Raw genomic sequence first — 18917 nt, 5'->3', positions numbered from 1 at the left:
TTTTTTAAAATAAATAGTTATATATAATAATAATCAATAGTATTAATTAGCCATAACAATTCGTTCATTATTAATCTGGAAGCAAACGTTCCCGGCTATTTTTTGGTTCCGACCCACCAAAAACATAACCATTGCCTAAATTCCTGTCTTCTCTTCAATTGATTCAAATCTTACACGCCATAGCTAAAGGTAAAAGCTTTTTCTTCTTTCAAGTTATAAACTTGCTCTTTTACTAAGCTTCTGCTTGTCATTTCTTCTTTTTTTGTGCAAAGGGTTTGTGTATTTGATTGTTATTTATGTCTTAATTTGTATTTAATTTGATGGTTAAGACTCTTCTTGGAAGGAAGATGTCTTTGTTTTGATTACTACTAGCAGAGACTTTTTTGTTTTAGTTACTTAGGTTTAATCCTGTAGAATTTGACCCATTTTCTCGTTGAATAAAAGGAAGGAAATAGATTATATTTGATAAAACTGATTTGCAATTTCAAGGACTCTTACTATTCAGATCTGTGTTGCTCGGACTCTCCAAAAATGTTATCGCACCCGTGTCCGATCTTTCAAAAATGCACTACTTTTGGAGGACTCACCCATCAATATTTTTGAAGAGTCCGAACAATATAGCTTCAGATAAATTATTGCATTAACTTGTTTGTTTGACCTAAGTTATTTCCTAGTTTCCTTTGGTTATTTCTCTAATATCTTGTTGTCAAATTGCTCTTTATATCCAGATGAAAATTTGTGTGGTGAATGGTTGTCTCTGCAATGTTTGATGCAGTATCTTTGTTTTCAATTACTACTAGCAAGTGATTCCATTGTCCTAAACAACTTGTTCTTATAGCTACATAGGTTTGAGTCTGTTGATTTTGGCCCACTTCATTGAACGAAAGGTACCGAATAAATCAGATTGGTATAAGTAAATTACATTTTTGCCTACTCCAACAGCCACCTTGCTAAAATGCAAGAAAACCCATTAGCTTCTTTGTCAAAATGCAAGGAAATAGTTGTTTATGATAATACACCAACTCTTCACCTCCCTGTACTAGCGGAGTAACTTCGTACACAGGGTAACGCGAAGCCTCTTTACAAACTCCATCTGTTCATGTGCCTGTGTTTTATGTTCTAGTGAATTTTTACCAAGAGGAATATGATTTGAATGTCCTGTGGTGTGCACCTTGATATGTTCGAGGAACGTCTCTGATGAATTGCTTGTGCTTTTCGTATTTCTTTCTACTTCTTTTATTTCCTAGGTTCATTGGTTCTTATTTTTGAATTTCTAGTTGTCAAATTGCTATTTATATCCAGAAAAGAGCTTGTATGGGGAATTGCAGTATCCTTTTACAATTTCTGACGACCACATTTCAATTGCATCAATGCAAATAAATATTTTGTGATGTTGTGTGTGCTAAGTTTGTTGGCTGTTTATCTTAAAAGGTTGCTTGGCCTTATCTTTATTAAGCATATGAACTTAAAGAGATCTGAATCAATTCCAGTGCAATATGCTGTATCCAAATTTAATAGCCTCTTTGTTGGTTGATGGAAGATCCATTTATCATAAGTTCCAATATGCTTGTTGAAAGCAAAATACCCTCATTGATGATAAGTTAAGCAAACAAGTCTCTGAGGTTGAACTAATTTCTTCAGCCGAAGCGCCTACACTACCTGACCTGTATCTTAGTTTTGGGCATATAGTCCCTTGTTACTGTTTAGTTAGGAAAGTCATCCTTTGATGATATAATTTTTTTTTTTAGGTGGCAAGAAAACATGATCTTGAGCAAGAAAATGTGATAGTAAATATCAATAAGGGGAAGCTGTTTTTTTTTTTTTGGTGAGTCATTGAGGTGGTTTTGTTGTTAGATATCTCGTCTATATGCATCTTTTTTTTTCCCTGGCCTCTTGTGTGTTAGAGATCGAAAAGTTCAAATCTTGAGTGATTCCATCAATATATGATTGAATTGCGAAAGCTTTTGAATATGTATCCTACATCTGAACTGAATTCTTTTTAGTTAAAGAATCTCTTTGTAGTTGCTTTGGAACAACTACTTATATGCATACCTTTTTCTAGTTGATCCACACCACCCTCTATTCTCGTAAGACAATACACACTTGCTAAAAACCCACTAAATGCACTATATCATAGGCACAACAAAAATTACTTCTCGTTGCTTGAGCAGAATAGCGGCTCTCTTTGATTTTTTTTAAGTCAGTTTTGAAGCATGTTTCATCCAATTATTTTTGTTCTTAAGGGCTATAGCATCTCCAACTGCTCTTTGAAGTAAGGGTTGCAATTCTGCATTTGCTTTGAGGTACATGGCTGACAGACATCATGTTGATCAACAGCAAAATACTGAACCACAGATAAATTCTCATACTCCAAAGGATGACATGATCGCCTGTGTGATAGCATTAGAAGCTGCATTACTACCGTGTTTGCCTGCACGAGAACTCCAGGCAATAGACCGTTCAGCCCATCCATATCATCAGAGTGAGTAATTTCTGGCCTATAGTTGTATGTGCAATCCTTACCAATTTTCTTGAATTAGTGCAAATCTTGTGTCTAGCATTGTGAGATGAGTCTTCTGAAGGATAAGCTTAGTGATAAATCAGAAGAAAGCAATCAAAATTGAAATATTGTCACTTACGTCCTATGTATGCTAACTTCTGTCTTGCATTATAATCTCTTCTCTGAGCGTTATTTTTGAAGCTCTATTTCATCCTTAATTAATGTTCAGAGATTTCATGAGCTCAATCTCTGATGCAATGCTTGTGTTTTGAGACGTGAGGTTTTGGCGTTTTGTTGAATTGTTAATTCCTACACCAGTAAAGTTCCACAACTGAAATATGAATACAAGTAAACTATCTTTTTCAGCACGGTGGTATTCGGGCTAGCTTGCGTGCGCCTCAACTAATTCACCTAGTCCTTGTTACCTCCCCCACTAGCACAAGTATCGGATAATTCTGTCCACCACAGTTTGGCCAAATGGAAGAAATCACCTAGCAATTTTTGCTTCCGTTGAGATTTGAACCGTCGTCAGTTCCTACTTCACGGATCATCCGGGTGCAATATGAATCCAACTAGACTACTGTTTTGTTATTATTATTATTATTTTTAAATAAATGGTTTACACAAACAGGAATAAATTACCTAAAACTGTTTGCCTTTGTTGAGATCTGAACCCTGACTTTCTTGGTTCATTCCAGCTTCATCGACCACTAACCACACCCTTGGATGCAACATGAATCCAATTATACTATTATGTTGCTTTGTTTTGTTTTTCCGTTTGTGCAAGTTTTTGAACATTTCCATGAATATGCAGAACCCACATGAAAGATCTTACTTGAGCATTAAAATAGTAAATAATAATAATAAAGGACAGTTCCAAGATCTACTTGGATTTGAAGCTTTAAACCTTTCTGGTGATTATATAGGGGTCAGTGACAGTTATTTGACGTGAGGAGTTATTTTAGTGAAGAAAGTCAAATTGCCATATGCGATTTAGTCATATAGTGAGGCAGGATGGCCAGAGCTCTAAAAACAAATTGCTTTTATCGTTTTCAATCTATTGTAAAGTTTATCATGTATGCTCTATGTGATTTAATGCACTAGTCATCAATAGTTCTTTTTCTTTGGATGAGTAGATGATTTCAACTAGTCATCAATTGTTTCAGGCTCTTCAGAGATTAGCTTGAATGAACCAACTATTGCACGTTTTGGTCAAAAGTTAGTGTAGGGCCTACTGAATATGACAATTTATCCAGGCTTCTCTCTTCATTGCTGAAGCAAAATTATATGTCCTCTGATTCAAGATTCCTTTATGTATTTAAAAAATATGAGTACCCAACTACTGGTAACAACATCACAGCTAAGTTTTCTTAGCATTGCATTTTCTTTGGGATGAGTGGAAAAATTAACCTCATCTAAAGCTCTTTTTCAGAATTTTCTAGAAACGGCAACATTGAAATAAAGTTGCATTGCCTTGTTTTGATGCTTCAGAGTTTTGTATCTTTTCCTTTTTCATCTTGGTGTCTTTTTAAAATTTACAGTATACCTGCTGGCTTGTTAGCTGTGGAATTCATTAATTTGTTTTTTCTCTTTTGGCTGATTGAGGTTGAAATTTTTTTCGTTGCTTAGTCGATGTAGAGAGACATGCCAGAGATTTCATGGAGGCTGCCAAGAAACTTCAACTTCATTTGATCGGTTTGCAACGTGAAGATCTGCCTACAAGACCGGAGATGCTTAGAAAGGTAATTCATACGTCACACTTCGATTGATATAATGGTACCAAAGGACATATAACAATTCTCTGCTTCCTATGGTCTCTAAAAGGTAGCATGGTGCATTAAGCTCCCGCTATGCACGGGGTCCGGGGAAGCGCTGGACCACAAGGGTCTATTGTACGCAACCTTACCCTGCATTTCTACTAATGGATTATTATTGGTTCTAATTAATTTCTACATACAGGAGATAGAAAAGATGGAAGAAGAGTTGAAGACGAAGACTGAACTCATAGCTAAGCAAGAGAGACTGATCCAAGGATGGAGGGAAGAGTTGAAGGACCAACTGGATAAACACATCATGGAGTTAGAAAGGGTGTAAACCACTACAGGAATGTAAACAAATACTTACATAACTTTTCTTGTTTTATTTGTGATTCGATTTGGATTCTGGGTCGGGATGACAAGTCCTTGTTACTGTTACTTTAGTTATTTTTTCTTAATTTTGGTGGTATCCGGGCTAGTTTGTATGCGCGTCGACTATTCTACGTACCTGCTATATGTCATCTTGTATCGTGTAACTCTGCCTATTAACTTGAATTTGAATCTTTATCAGCGTCTTCTGTGATTGATACAGTAATTTTAGCTGCTTGCAAAGGTAAATGACTTTTTTGATACAAAAAATAGTTTAGTGAGTTTGGTGCAATAAAATGAAAATTGAGTAATCATTCATGAAATTAATCCCACATATGGTACTGATTATGAACACAGTCCAAGTAAACTAACCCAAATAGCAGGATGAGCATTCTCTCTTTGGAGTTACACTTAAGTCACTTTTCAACAAATCTCATGTTAATTTAAAAGCACATAACTATCTCATCTTGCAGTCATTACTTTTTATTTATGTAGTTTTTAGCAGCAGCCTTGGCGTAACTGATAAAGTTGATGTCATATGACCAGGAGGTCACGGGTTCGAGCCGTGAAAACAACCTCTTGCAGAAATGCGAGTTAAGGTTGCGTACAATATACCCTTGTGGTTTAACCCTTCCCCGACCCCGCGCATAGCAGGAGCTTAGTGCACCGAGGTGCCCTAATAACCCTTTAATTCAATTTGTTTTTTGTTTAATATTATTTGATCAACTTTTCTCAGCCATAGCTATTATTTTTCAATGTGGCTCAGGACAACCATATTGGGATAGGAAAGTGCAGCTTTCAATACATATAACAACAAAACATATAATTCCACTCCATGTTTGAAAGCTTGAAAACATAGCATTGTTAAATGTCTAGATTCTAATACTGTGAGTTCTTTACAATAAACCAATGATTTTGATCAAAGTACAAACAATTCACTCTTCTCCAAAGCACAAAGCCAACCCTTTCATCCACACCAAATTCAGCTTAGCTAATTAACTCCTCCTGTAAATATTTACAAGAAAGAAAGCATGAACAGGTATCATGAAGCCTGCATATCTATCTGAGAATGGAAATTCCTACTTCTATATAAGCCAAACTCTTAATTCTTCAAATATTTTGTAACCTACCTAATTCTTCTACTATAAACCAGCAAAACAGAAAATTCCTCATTGTATCTAATACATAACATGAGCAAAATGAATCATCTCAAGGATGATTTTCACCGATGAGTTTGTTCAAAAGTGTTGTCAACAGGGCATCCCTCCTTTCAGCTCGGCTCTCCTCTCTCATTCTCCTTTGCTCCTCCCTCTCCCTCCAAGCCTGTTCAATCATCATCCTATCCCTTTCAAGCTTCTCCATTGACGACCGCCATTCCTGCTCAAATACTTCTCTTTCACGAGCACGCTTCTCCATTGTCTCTCTCCATTGCATCTCGATCCTCAGTTGCTGCTGAAAGAAATCTTTGAGGATTTCTTGAATATTTTCAACAGTTCTACCAGTAGTGTTAGTACTTCCTAAGCTGGGTTGTCTTGAAGGTTTCACTGCGTTGTTTGTTCTCGGTCGCTTTTCTTTTTCAATTTTCTTTTTGGGAGCGATGCTGCTTTTTGCCAATTTTACTTCATCACTCTCACAGGCATAACCTTCATCATCTTCTGAGACTTCCTCTGACGATTGATCTCTAATTCTTCTCCGAGGCCTCTTTCTTTCCTGTTGGGAACCAGCCTCAGATTCGAGCTGTAGTTGATGTACGTTATTTGTACTTGCTGTAAAAAGTGCATGTAGCTCATCAAAAAATTGAAATTGTCCGCCATTATCTGGATCAGATGATTCCTTGCCCTGTGAAGGTTTAGAGCTTCCATTAAAACAAAATCCAAAGGAAAAATGCAAGTTTCTCCGGAGCAACAAGACATAAGAAGGGTAACTTTCTCTCTTTCTTCTTTTGCAGCTTTTCAGTTCATTAGATAATGAGATAACCTCGTCGGTAAGATGCACAAGGAAAGCTCTTGTTTATAACTAGAGAGACTCCTGGATAGTTGAATTTCAATAGTTAATGAATTTATAAACACAAAGTGACATGTTATAAAGCTGTGAAGGCGCTATATATTTTGGACATGTACTAATAGGAGTGAATTACATACATGACCAAGCGCCACGTTTTCTCTGTGACTTATGGAAACCATGGATAGATGTATGGCAGATATAGACTAGACTTCCTTCTAAAAACAGAATATGATGATAGTGGATCTTAGCGATAACCTTAGAGGGTGTTTGAATTGGCTGCAAGAAGAGGCCTCCAAGATTCAAGCAGCCCCTTAAGCAAAAACAACTTCATAGTCCATACATATAACTTTTCGGCTTATAACCACTTACTTTGACCATGTATTTTCCTATTTTAGCCCTAATATTTTTTTTCTAATTCTCAAAGTACTCTTCCCAAAATAGAACTCCCAACTCCCTGTCAACTCTATATTTGTCGTTTGTTCTTCTCCTTCTATAGATACTTTCTAATTTATAATTTTTGTAAATAACGTTAAGGACTTATTAGACATTTTAAGAGAAAAATTGCTTATCAGCATTTTCTAACCAAACACATGAACTGCTGATTTTCAATTTTATCACTTCTACCTAAGCACGTAATTACTTAGTTATAAAATCAGTTTCATCACAAAAAGTACTCTTTCGCACTTAATGCTTATCAGCTACTTTTAATCAGCTAAACCAAACGGGCTCTTAGATTAATGATGATATGTTGTCCGAACGGGCTTTTATTCTCCTTTACTTTCCTTTTCATACTACTAAAGTTAGATTTGCACCTTCTTTTGTTCAAAGCGGGGGAGGGCTTAGTGATTTGCTTCTCTAGCGAAATATTTATCCTACCATTCAAGTTGTTCCATAAAGTTAGAAGGATAGTAGAAAATATTTACTTGCTCCTTTTCAACCGGGAAAGGGATGTAGCTGATATCTACACAGAAGGCATAGCTCATGCTCTTGATTAGTTCTCAATTTGACTAGTTTCATGCTTACTAGAAGCTCATTCTTTTAAAAAATGGAAATGCATGAGGAGAACTTTGATGTTGTTGTTTGCTGTTATAATATCTTTACCCTCCCTGGGGAGAGAGATGATTGTGTCTTGGCTGAATTTGCAGAGCAAGTTAACAGATTTCTTTTTCCACAGGTCAACATATAAGTTGGTGAAATATTATTAAAAATAGTGAGCCCGAATAAAAACCTATGTATGAGGGTAACCAACTTATGGCTATTGACTGATTTTGGCTTATAAGCACTTGCACTTTAGGTGCTTACCAAATGCGCAGATAAGTTAAAAAGTGCTTATAAGCTAATTTGACTAACTTATAAGCTTACCAAAACACCCTCTAGAGCAAGTGTCTCCTATTTGATTGTACATCAAAGGGAACCATGAAGTTTGCTCTGTCCTGATACTTTATTTACTTAGCAACAGCGCCAACCTTGACTACCAGCTAAGAAACAAATGAGATTTTCCTTTGGAGAAAGTGTTTCACTGAATAACTCCTCTTTTCCCCAAAAGTCCAACACCCCCTCTCCTCTCCAGAAAAGCAGTTTTGACACAAGATTTCAGATCTTATTGCAAATTCAGAGTCAATTACAAGAATACATCACTGACACTCACTTATCCTTCCACGGTATGCTACTCCAGGTGACATCTAAGAAAATTTCAATCAGAATCGGAATGTGCACATATGATAGGCAATTTTATTTGTTAAAACATCTCTCAATTTGTTATATCCTCCAAACGGAAACCTCAATAACAAATCTTCACACATGACATGCAACAAATACTGGTCCACAAATTCCAATTCTGGATCTAGTAAAAACCAGCAACTGTCCAAACAATCCACCCAAAGGCCAAAACCAAACACCACCAAGAATGAATTGTTTCTAACAATCACATTATATCTCCCAGATGAAATAGGGAGATATAATCTGCGAAGCTATCAACAGCTACCTTTAAAAAATCCTCAATATCTAGAAATCAATAACTCTAGATATCTAAAAGATAAAAGTACATTCGCCTCAATTTATATCTTGAGCCGAGGGTCTTTCAGAAACAGCCTCTCTACCCCTCGGGGTAGGGGTAAGGTCTGCGTACACATTACTCTCCCCAAACAACACTAGTGGAATTTCACTGGGTCGTTGTAGTTGTTGTACTTTTCATTTTGAAATGTCCCAATATATTTGACACCATTCTATTTTATGCAGCTTTCTCAACTTTCAATGATTTGATTTATTAAACTTTGATGTGATGTTTCTCTCTCAATTTACCTATTCAGGTATTCTACATTTTTTCTACTACTTCTAATATAACATATAATTTGAATTAACGCCCGATATCTCGTACCTAGTTAAATATCAACATATAAAATGGGTAAGGGGAAGTAATAATTTACTCAGCATTAGTAACTTCAGCTTCAATATCACACTTTTTTTACAAAAATTGGTGCTACCTAGGCAACTTGCGTGCACCTTGACAATTTCACCAGGTACCTGCTACCTCCCACCAGCATAGATACGGGGTAGCTCTGTGCACCAAGGCTTAGGCAGATAGGAAGAATCATCTAGGATTTTTGCCTCCGCTAGCATTTGAACCTAAAAATCTCATGGTTCTCCTCCAACTCTCAAATACAAGTTCAAAGCCACCACAAATGCAATGCAGATAACTGGCAGTAAATTTTAAGGACTGCAGATATTACTCTAAATTTTTGTTATTTATTCAATAAAAGTTTTCACAGTTGCCAGAATACACATACATGAACCAAGCATCACCTTACTACTATATTCTCAATCCATTCTAACAATCCGATAATTCAGATCATTTTACTTCTAACCATATTATCAGTAACGATAAAAGAACGCACAAGGCAGGTAATTTTTACTTTATTTGCACTTAGAAGATACTTACTCTATCCTAATTTCTTTACACCAATAAACTTACCTTATCAAAAAAAAAAATTCTTTACATCAATACTACCTTCTTTTTTTTAAATAATTGTAGTGGTTAGTCCAGCGTACACGCAACTCAACTATGCCACGGGGTACCTGCATCATCCTACGAGTAACGTACTGGATAACTAGCTGTAAAAATGTGAGGACTGCAGCTATTACTCTAAGAATTGGTTTATATTCAACAAAGTTTTCATAGTTGCCAAAATACACATACGTGAACCAATGCAGAAAGTCTCACCTTATTAACTATACCTCAATTCATTCTAACAATCCCATAATTCAGAAAATTTTACTTCTAAAGAACAATGGTACCAGCATCAATCAATCAAAAACAACGAACAACACAAGAATTTTTTACTGCATTGGCACTTATGAGATACACCCTCTATCCTAATTTGTTTACAGTAATACTACCTTTTTGTTTTTTTATAATTGTAGTGGTCAGTCCAGCTTATGCGCAAGTCAACTATTCCACGGGGTACCTGCATCCTCCTGTAAATGTACTGGATAAATCTGCCCCCCAATAAGGCTAAGGCGAATGGGAGAATCATCTAGATTTCTTGCGGGATTAAAACTCTAGTTCTCTCATTGTGTCTTCATTTTAACTCCATCCATCACTAAACCACACCCTTGAATGCTTTTTGGTACTATTACTAATTGGGAGTGAAACAATTCTCTTTAGCTAGGACCATTTTAAACATTCTTTAGATTCTTCTAACTATAAAATTTGTACTTTATAGTAATTTTACTTAGCTTCATAAAAAAATTTATAAAAGAAATTAAGAAAATGTCTAAATTCACACCAAAATTAAATATATTCACTTCATACTCCGAAACCCGCCTCTCTACCTTCGTTAAGTAGGAATAAGGTTGTGTACCCACTACCCTCCCAGTAGGGATTACACTGAGCTTGTTGTTGTCGTTGTTGTACTTCAAAACCCATCATTTCTTTTCAGGACAGATAAAATAATGCCAAGAACTATCATAGTCATAAGACATGTACTCCTTACATTTCAGACACTATTTCTTTATTAGTCCGTTTTAAAAAATGAGACATTTCCATATTTAGAAACAATTAACTTTGCACATCCCATTTTATACTTTATGAATTTTTTTTATAGTCACTAAAATTTTATGTTTAATACAACATGTTTCAAAAGTTTTGTACTTACACAAATGTAATGTGTTTAAAACCATAAGTTTCAAAATCTTTCATTTATTTCTTAAGCTCTGCGCCAATTCAAACTACATCACATAAATTGGAATGAAAGGATTATATATGTATTACCTTGTAACTATTGACCAAATTCTTCCACTTGGATTTACACTGTTCTCCACTTCTCCTATACCCTCTCTCCTTCATCTTAGCAGCTACCATCTCCCATAGATTCTTCCAACTACTTCGCTTGGCCGAAGAAAACTCCCTTTCAAGCTCACCCCTAATAGCTATGAAATCCCTAGTTTCCTGATTACTCCACGGCGGAACACGCTCGTCCCGCTTAGGAAACTCATCGTCTCCGGCGACGGCGGCGGTAGCGGTGGATATTGAAGCGCCGGGAAGGAGGTGGAGGGGGAGATTAGGAAACATCAAACGTTGGGGAAATGGTCCGAGGTTTTCATTGTCTCCTCCACCAAACATTTTTTGGGGTCTTTTTTTTTCCTTTGTAAAATTTTGGAGGGGGAAAGAGTAAAGGGTTTGGTAACTTTGGTTTATTTAAGTAGAATAAACCAAAAAGAGAGTTTTGGGGTCAAAATTAGAAGACTGACTTTCTTTTTAAAAGTAACATTTTTGACAGACAAGTAAAGAATAATGGTGGTTTTTGAAGGGTAAATTTTTGTATGATGACAGTGGTGTTCGAGAAGTTTTATTGCTTGTCTCACCCAACTTATATTAGTTGTGTGAGGTTTTTTTCTTTTTTTTTTTGTCTTACCAATTTATGAATCCCAATATTATATTTTTGGGTCCACCAAAATTTGGATCTACAAAACTGTGAGATAAAACTAGTGTTTGTTGTATGAGACACAAAATAAAAATTTTCGTGGTGTTCAGGTAAATTTGTGCATATTTTAATTATTTTATTATCTATATTTATTACTTTCCACAAGTATAACTACTCTGTTTTGTTCACCAAAGCATTAGACAAATGAGACGGAAAACACTTTTTATTTTCAATAATTAGTTTGGTTAATTTTTAAAGTTGATTGATCTAGATTTAACATTTTAAAAGTCTAGATATTCATATATCAAGAACCTCGTTCCCTAGTGTTCCCTAGGTATAGTTATAAATAGTGGCTTCAACAACCATTGTAGAACATAGAAATTCGAACAAACTTATGCTACACATTATTCCAAGCTAAATAATACTTTATTTTCTGTCTAACATATTTTTATTGCTGCCTTCGGAAGCTTTGATCCCGGAACCAAGCTATCTGCAATTTAATCTCAATTTCAACGGTAAGTCTTGCATTTTATTTAATTTATTTATCATTTTGAGATCAAATCGATTCGTTTGTCTATAACCACGCTATAAATTTAAATGTATCATTTTACGGACAAACAATTACATGGTGTACGATTCAAATCTTACCAAAGAACTTTTCACTTCGACCGCCTTTCTCCTATTTACGTCTCACCCCTACTAAAGTTTGTTTAAAAGGAAGGGAAAAAAAGGATCCTAATGTAGACATGACAATTGACACCACCCAATACATGCATCATACATTAACACATGCATCATACATTGATACATGGCCTGCCGTTACATATTCATCAATGACCCCCATTATTTTCATTTAAGATGGGCTTGATACTAGAATCTCGTTCCCTAGATATAGCTATACATGGTGGCTTCAACATTATTCCATAAGTAATATAGGCATTGGGAAAAGAATCAAATCTTTTAATTTGACCGAGTGTATCAATTAAACTGTTATCTTCTAATTGTAATATTTTTTTAATATTTTTAATTGCAAAAATAAATCTAAACCATCACTATCGAATTGACTATTATGTTTTAAGGAACATTCAAGATTAAAACAGTATTTTTAAAAAAATTTATCATCTAGTGATCTTAATTTTTACCGCTAAATAGAAAACCAAAAATATTTTCATATATTTCAAATTGTTCAAATCTATTTTGAAGTCAAAAATAACTTTATCTACTATGTAAAAAGTAATCAACTCCAAAAGACTTTTCGAAAGATTTTGAAATTTTATTATTAACATTCTCATCAAATTGTTACTTCCTATATATCATACGTTTCTTACGAAATTCGGGTTCAATATTCATTTCAAGTGAAATTTTCGTGGCAGAAATCATAGCAGTTGCAAATACTTCTTCTCTATACTTGTTAAAGAAAGAAATCAAACTTTTTCACTTCACATATATATTTTTTAAAAATTTATACATATCCTATTAGGTCTAACAAAAAATAGGGTCCCTACAAATTTGGGCCTAAAATCATTGTTTTACTTGCTTTATAGAAGGGTCGCCCCTGATACCACAAATTAAATAAAATGTGATACTCTCTCCTTTATTATATAAGAAGGTGTTTTATCATGAAATTTAAGAAAGAATAAATCATTTTAGAAACACCATAATAGTAATTCACTCTTCACATGTGAATTCTATTTGAAACTTCTTCAAGAACACACCCTCCAACCATGTTTATTTCAAGTTTCTGAACAAACATCTCAACCAAATATCTTATTTAGTTAACTCTTCAACATGATCTCTATATATCATAACTTGAAAAGGCAAAAAAGGGTCACAGTCACCTCTTTTAATGACTATTCTTAAGTTTTCTTTATGTGGGAGTAAGATCTCTTTCTTAGAAGCCCGTAAAAAGATAACAAAGACAAATAATTCTTTCTTGCAAGTAAGTGAAGTAGAATCTATTAGAATTGAAAATTGTACTGCTCGATCAGTACTAGAATAGAACCAAAAGATTGGCAGGAAAGGTGACTTTCTTTTTATTTTGGAATTCTTCCTTTAGGCCTTTGGCACCAGAAATGTGAGGATCAAAATTCGGAGAGTGAAGAGATCAGGAGCCTTTTTTTACGTCCTATATTCTACTCTTCTTTTAATTATTTTTTGGTATTCGAAAGTAAAAAAGCAAACTGCTAGCTGTGGCCGAAAAGAGAGATTTGGTCTTAATTTCTTCATTCAAATAAGAAAAAGATAGGATAATCGTAATTGTACAGAAGAAAAAGAATTATTAAAATTCTAGGCCCGCCCCTCTCTTTTATCATATGTTGCTGAAGTTTCTTACTTATGTAACAAAAAGAACTCATCTTTTCCCTTCTTGGATCATAGTCTCCTAGATGTTCATAGCTGCGATGTCGAGGTTGTTTCTCTAAATTTTCCAGTGAGAGTTTTAATGAATATACTGGAGTTCAATTATGAAGGAGAATGACTAACACCAATATAATATGGGTATATCTAAAAGAATATGATTATATTGGTTTCAAAAGCTACGTTTTAATAGATTGTGGCTCTCATTGATTGTGCTTTGTCCTTGTATACATGTTATCCACAATTCATACACGTCTTCCACGTAAATTTGAATAGTTTTTAACTCAATTTCAAATTCTTTTAAGCAGAGGACAAGAGATCCAACTCCCCTCTATTCTTTAGTCTTTTAGTTCCTTTAGTTCCTGCTTAGATTAAAGACACTTGCCATAGTTATAAATTAATGAATGTGATTTAATTGACTAAAATAAAGTCCTACTCATGATTAAAGTATTTAATTCCTTTTTTTTATCCTTAATAGGAGGGTATAGAGGTCAAAAATTAGGATAGAAAGTCAGTCGGCAGTCGAACATATTTCTTTTCCATACCAAATAGTATTAGTATTATTCTCGTATTTCTTTTTTAGATTTGTATTACTATATTTTATTTCTTTTGTTTTAGTTATTTTATTATCTTGTTGTTATTATTGCTTCCTTTTTTATGGCTTCTCCACTATCTTATTTTTTTTTTAAAACTATTGTGATTATATGTTTCTTGAGTCGATGGCCTATCGAAAATAACCTATCTACCATAAGATAAGGGCAAGGTCTGCGTGCACATTATTCTCCACGGACTTCATTCTGGGTATGTTGGTTGTTGGATCTATTTTTGCCAAGTTTATTTTGATTTTTTTTTTTTTTTAAGTGAAACAAAGCTCCTGGACAAAATAAAGAAGCCTTTGGAAGCAAAATAGAACTTGGACTAATAAGGCATCAAATCTTATTTTCATGGGACCACAAAATGCACTTATTTAACTACATATATAAACTCCCAACAAAATTCCACACCGTCCATTCTCTACCATCCTTTGAAATTCTAGGGTTTCTTTCTTCCTCCGCAATTCCCCAATTCCTTCAACTCCCAAATCAAACACTACAACTCCCATATCAACACATATGCAACCTCCAAACTCATTCCAAATTCCTCTAGGATTCATTTAATTTCCCCTTTTCCTATTCTATTTAGGAAAAACTTTTTTGTAGCGTGGTTTATTAAATTGATAATGATAATCTCTGCTTTTCTTCGTTTCACTTCATCGTATGTGTTCAACAAACTTACAAATCTCCGTGTTTTTGGCCCTGGTTTGAACCCTTTCAGTCCTTACAACTTGGCTAATCATTCCTCTCGCTAAACCCCTTATAACTTTTCTGGGATTTTCTTGAAATTGGAAGAAAGATCAATCTTGTTGGGAAAAAAATTCTATTTTTCCTTCAAATTTGTTAGTTTTCCTGTGATTTGCGTTCAACTATGTAAAAGGGTCTTGATTTTGAGTATTAAGATTCAGTCTTTGGACTTGTTGATTGGCTTTCAAATTCTTGGGTTCTTTTTCCCTCAATCATGTAAATTGAAGGGTGTTTGAGCAAATTATCAGTTCTTTTGGGTCTTGTTTACTGAAGATTTTCTGTTTTTTCTTGAAATTGAAAAAAACAAAGATCAATCTTGTTTGAAAAATATCATTTTGAGTTGTGCTTTTAGGTTCAATTATGTAAAGGGTCTTGATTTTGGGTATCAACATTCAGTAACTGAGATAAAAGTTCAATCTTTGGGCTTGTTGATTGGTTTTCAAGATTTTCTCGAAAAAAAATTCCGTGAGAAAGAAAAGAAAAAGAGTTTACTTTCATTAGGTACTTGTTTCTGTTTGGGGCAATAAGAATTTGATCACTGGAACTTGGTTTAGTAAGAAGGCGGAAAGAGAAAAATGGAGGAGGATCGGGTTGGTTCAATTAGGCGGTCGAGGAGAATGCAGATGACTGCAGGCGATACGGATGATCGTGGTTGGACTCCTCTTCACATTGTTGCCCGGAAGGGTGACCTGAAACAGGTACTTTATATTTTATGTATCAGATATTATTAATTCAGTTTTTATTTGATCGATGAAACGTTTCTGTTATTTATAATTTGCTATTGTACAATCGATTAGTGTGTAGAGATTTTGCTAAATATACTATCAATGAGATTTAGTAACAGAACTAGAAAGATTTGTGGATATCATTGCATACATCCTAGTTAGTAGACTATTTGTGGAGATGATAATTTAGGAAAAATGTCCAACATTGAAGCACTTTGAATATATCGTAGGCTTAACTAAAGAGGAGGGTTATGGTAGGGTGATGGCCAATGAAGAAATAGTCAACCTCTATATAGAGGACTTGTGTGGCCGATCCCAGCTAGTACAGGATTTTGTCAATCTATTATGTAGCTATGTAGGTTAGCATTGTCTCCTTTTTTCTTTTGTATCGAAATACCCTTGCCAACACATTAAAATAAGGGGTATTAAGTAAATTGTTTCACCAAAAAAAAAAAAACAGATTTTCCCTGTAGTAACAAACTGAGAACAATTTGGTTCAAATGTCTTATATCTCCTCCAAAGCAGCGTGTTCCCCCAACCAACCTACTCATGGCCGACTTATTTGTGATAGGTGCTCATATTTCCGGTGGCGCATGCAAAAAGAATTACAAGCGGTGTCACGTTTAAAAGAGTGGACAAATGAATTTGAAACGACATTGCAAAAAAAAAAAAAGAAAGAAGAATAGTTTAGATCATAACAATAGACATAATTCACGCATGCTAATATAACTCATAAATAGCAGCTTTGGCTCGGTGACTCGTATGTTTTGAAGTTTTGATGAAGGTCACGGGTTCGAAACTTCCCAACCCTCTAATATGTTTCAACAGTTGAAGCTCAAAAACTTTAAAAAAGGAAAATGCATTGGTTGAGGCTCGAACTCCAGATCCTAACCTCAATCATTGAAGCCCCTTAATGTTGGCCCGAGTAGTCCACATTGACTAAGCAGTGTCATACTATGTTTACTTATTTTGTTCCTTTTGCATATTAATTATATATGTATCAGTGTTGTCAAAGGCGCTTTTAAAGCGCGCTTAAGCCCTGGAGCGAGGCTCAAAATAGGTTGAGCGCTTTGCCTCGCTTTGTGGGCGCTTTAGTATTGCATCAAGGCTCTTAGGCATACTTTTACTTGCCAATGAGTGTAATCCTGAAAAGGCATCATTAAACAATTGATATTTCACTTTATCATAAATGTTTTCCAATTTCTTTGTCCATATATTTGTTATCCATGCTTATAATTATTAGTCTTAGACTACATATACATATTTTTACTTTTTCTCCAGTTGCGCCTTTTTTCATTAAAGCCCACGCTTATTTGCGCTTTGCGGTTAAAGTCCCAACAGACTTTAGAGTTTTTTTGCGCCTTTCGCCTTTGATAACACTGATATGTATACGTATTTAGTAAAATTTTCCAGCGAAGCGGTGTCACGGGACACTGCTTGGCCGAAGGTAAATCTGCCCCTGCCTATTTCATGGCAAATTATGAAGGAAAAAGAAGTCAGTTTATTCATATTGACCCGAGTATGGTTAAAAGATGAATCCATCTTAGCGCAACATTGGATTTCTGTTATGCCAAACCCAGCCTTACTAAGCATTTCCGATGACAGTTAAGAATGTCAGGGATTTGCTTCACAGTTTTCAATTGGTGAAGTTAACACAGTCCTGTACTATACTATACTATACTTTTTGGAGAAAACTCTGATACAGATTCTTTTCTTTCTCCAAAACTTTTGTGTGTTTCCATTTTCTTTTTGGTAAAGTTTCCTGTGCTGTAACAGAATGATTCTTTCTCTTCATGCATCCTGTCATGCACAATCTTCACGTTGGTGTAGGTCTCGTATTTTATATGATTGTATTTCTTTTTCTTCTGGGACAGGTTAGAAGACTTCTTAATGAAGGCATGGATGCAAATGTGATGGCAGGGGGCCCTAAATCATATGGTATGACCCCACTCCATCTTGCTGCTAAGGGAGGTCACGTGCGAGTTATGGATGAATTGCTTGAGAGAGGTGCTGATATCGATGCTCGAGCCAAGGGTGCATGTGCATGTAAGTGCATGTTTTATTTCTTAGTAATAAGGCATAAAGGCGATTTTCTTTCTTCCTTTCAGAGTCCTTAGTGTTTATCTTTATATTGCTTTGTTTGGTTTCAGGGACTCCACTTCATCATGCAGCTAAAGAGAGAAAGAAGAAAGCAATTAAATTCTTGATTAGAAACGGTGCTTTTCTGCCAGATGACATCTCTGACACCAGGTTCAATCCACCACTCCACTATTGCCCTGGTCTCGAATGGGCTTATGAGGAGATGAAGCTGCTTCAGCTAGAGAGTTCATCATCTGGTGAGGCTTCCTACAGCTCGGAAAACTGAGGTGGAGTTGCAGGTTCAAAGTGTTGATGTTGTAGAGTTCAGGACTCCTCTCAACATAATCTACTCCGTGTTAAGTATTGTCTGTCTGTCAACTCTAGAGTCGCTTTTGGATTGTGTGTTTTGGATTTCTTTCTTTGTTTGGATTGCATGTTTGGTATTACCTAGTAGACTACTATGTAGGGGTGATAGTCACATGAGTTGTTATGGTGAATCGTGTGTCGTAGTAGTGTAAGGAAGCAATCGATGTTTGTGTGATTGCGTTCACCGTCTGTATGTCGCAACATTTCTTGGTGGTGAACAAATTCTGCTATAGCTGTGTTTGTGCAAGTTTTAAACAATCTTCTGTTTGAGCTGTTCTTGTCAAAGGTGATCTGCAATTTATCTCCTGCTTTCTGAGTGGATTCCGGAGACTAGTTTTCCTTGGAAATAACTTGCATATGCTCTCACCTTTTTTTTCCCATGGAACTGCATATGCTTTCATTCTTTTGAAACATCTCTTTTTTATTATTGAGGATACACACACACACATATATATATATATATATGTTGGTTGATTGTCAGCCCAGATCCCACTTGGGAA

The 18917-nt window shown here is 35.2% G+C and overlaps 3 protein-coding genes across 4 annotated transcripts; 2 read left to right on the top strand and 1 right to left on the bottom strand.

Annotated features, from left to right (window-relative positions):
- Positions 1–36: 36 nt before the first annotated feature.
- Positions 37–4840, top strand: LOC107788891 (mediator of RNA polymerase II transcription subunit 28). 2 transcript variants are annotated; one of them, XM_075253354.1, is made up of 5 exons: positions 37–189; positions 2244–2482; positions 4130–4242; positions 4325–4392; positions 4460–4840. In XM_075253354.1, exons 2-5 carry the CDS (start codon positions 2308–2310, stop codon positions 4464–4466), a joined length of 363 nt encoding a protein of 120 aa, XP_075109455.1. In that variant the 5' UTR covers positions 37–189; positions 2244–2307; the 3' UTR covers positions 4467–4840. The 2 variants fall into 2 exon arrangements, with proteins under 2 accessions (XP_075109455.1, XP_016466114.1); XM_016610628.2 differs by lacking the exon at positions 4325–4392 and having other exon boundaries at positions 38–189.
- A 650-nt stretch (positions 4841–5490) lies between these two features.
- On the bottom strand, positions 5491–11469 carry LOC107788901 (trihelix transcription factor GT-3b). The gene is made up of 2 exons (XM_016610637.2): positions 10901–11469; positions 5491–6465 (listed from the first exon to the last, which is right to left on the bottom strand). Exons 1-2 carry the CDS (start codon positions 11249–11251, stop codon positions 5836–5838), a joined length of 981 nt encoding a protein of 326 aa, XP_016466123.2. The 5' UTR covers positions 11252–11469; the 3' UTR covers positions 5491–5835.
- A 3447-nt stretch (positions 11470–14916) lies between these two features.
- LOC107788906 (phytochrome-interacting ankyrin-repeat protein 1) lies at positions 14917–18702 on the top strand. The gene is made up of 3 exons (XM_016610645.2): positions 14917–15945; positions 17847–18018; positions 18123–18702. Exons 1-3 carry the CDS (start codon positions 15823–15825, stop codon positions 18335–18337), a joined length of 510 nt encoding a protein of 169 aa, XP_016466131.1. The 5' UTR covers positions 14917–15822; the 3' UTR covers positions 18338–18702.
- Positions 18703–18917: the final 215 nt, after the last annotated feature.

This window comes from Nicotiana tabacum, chromosome 5 (genome assembly GCF_000715075.1).
Source record: "Nicotiana tabacum cultivar K326 chromosome 5, ASM71507v2, whole genome shotgun sequence".
In the NCBI taxonomy this organism is placed as follows: Eukaryota; Viridiplantae; Streptophyta; class Magnoliopsida; order Solanales; family Solanaceae; genus Nicotiana; species Nicotiana tabacum.
The sequence above is the reverse complement of the archived record's forward strand: the minus strand, read 5'-3'. Positions and strand labels throughout refer to the sequence as shown.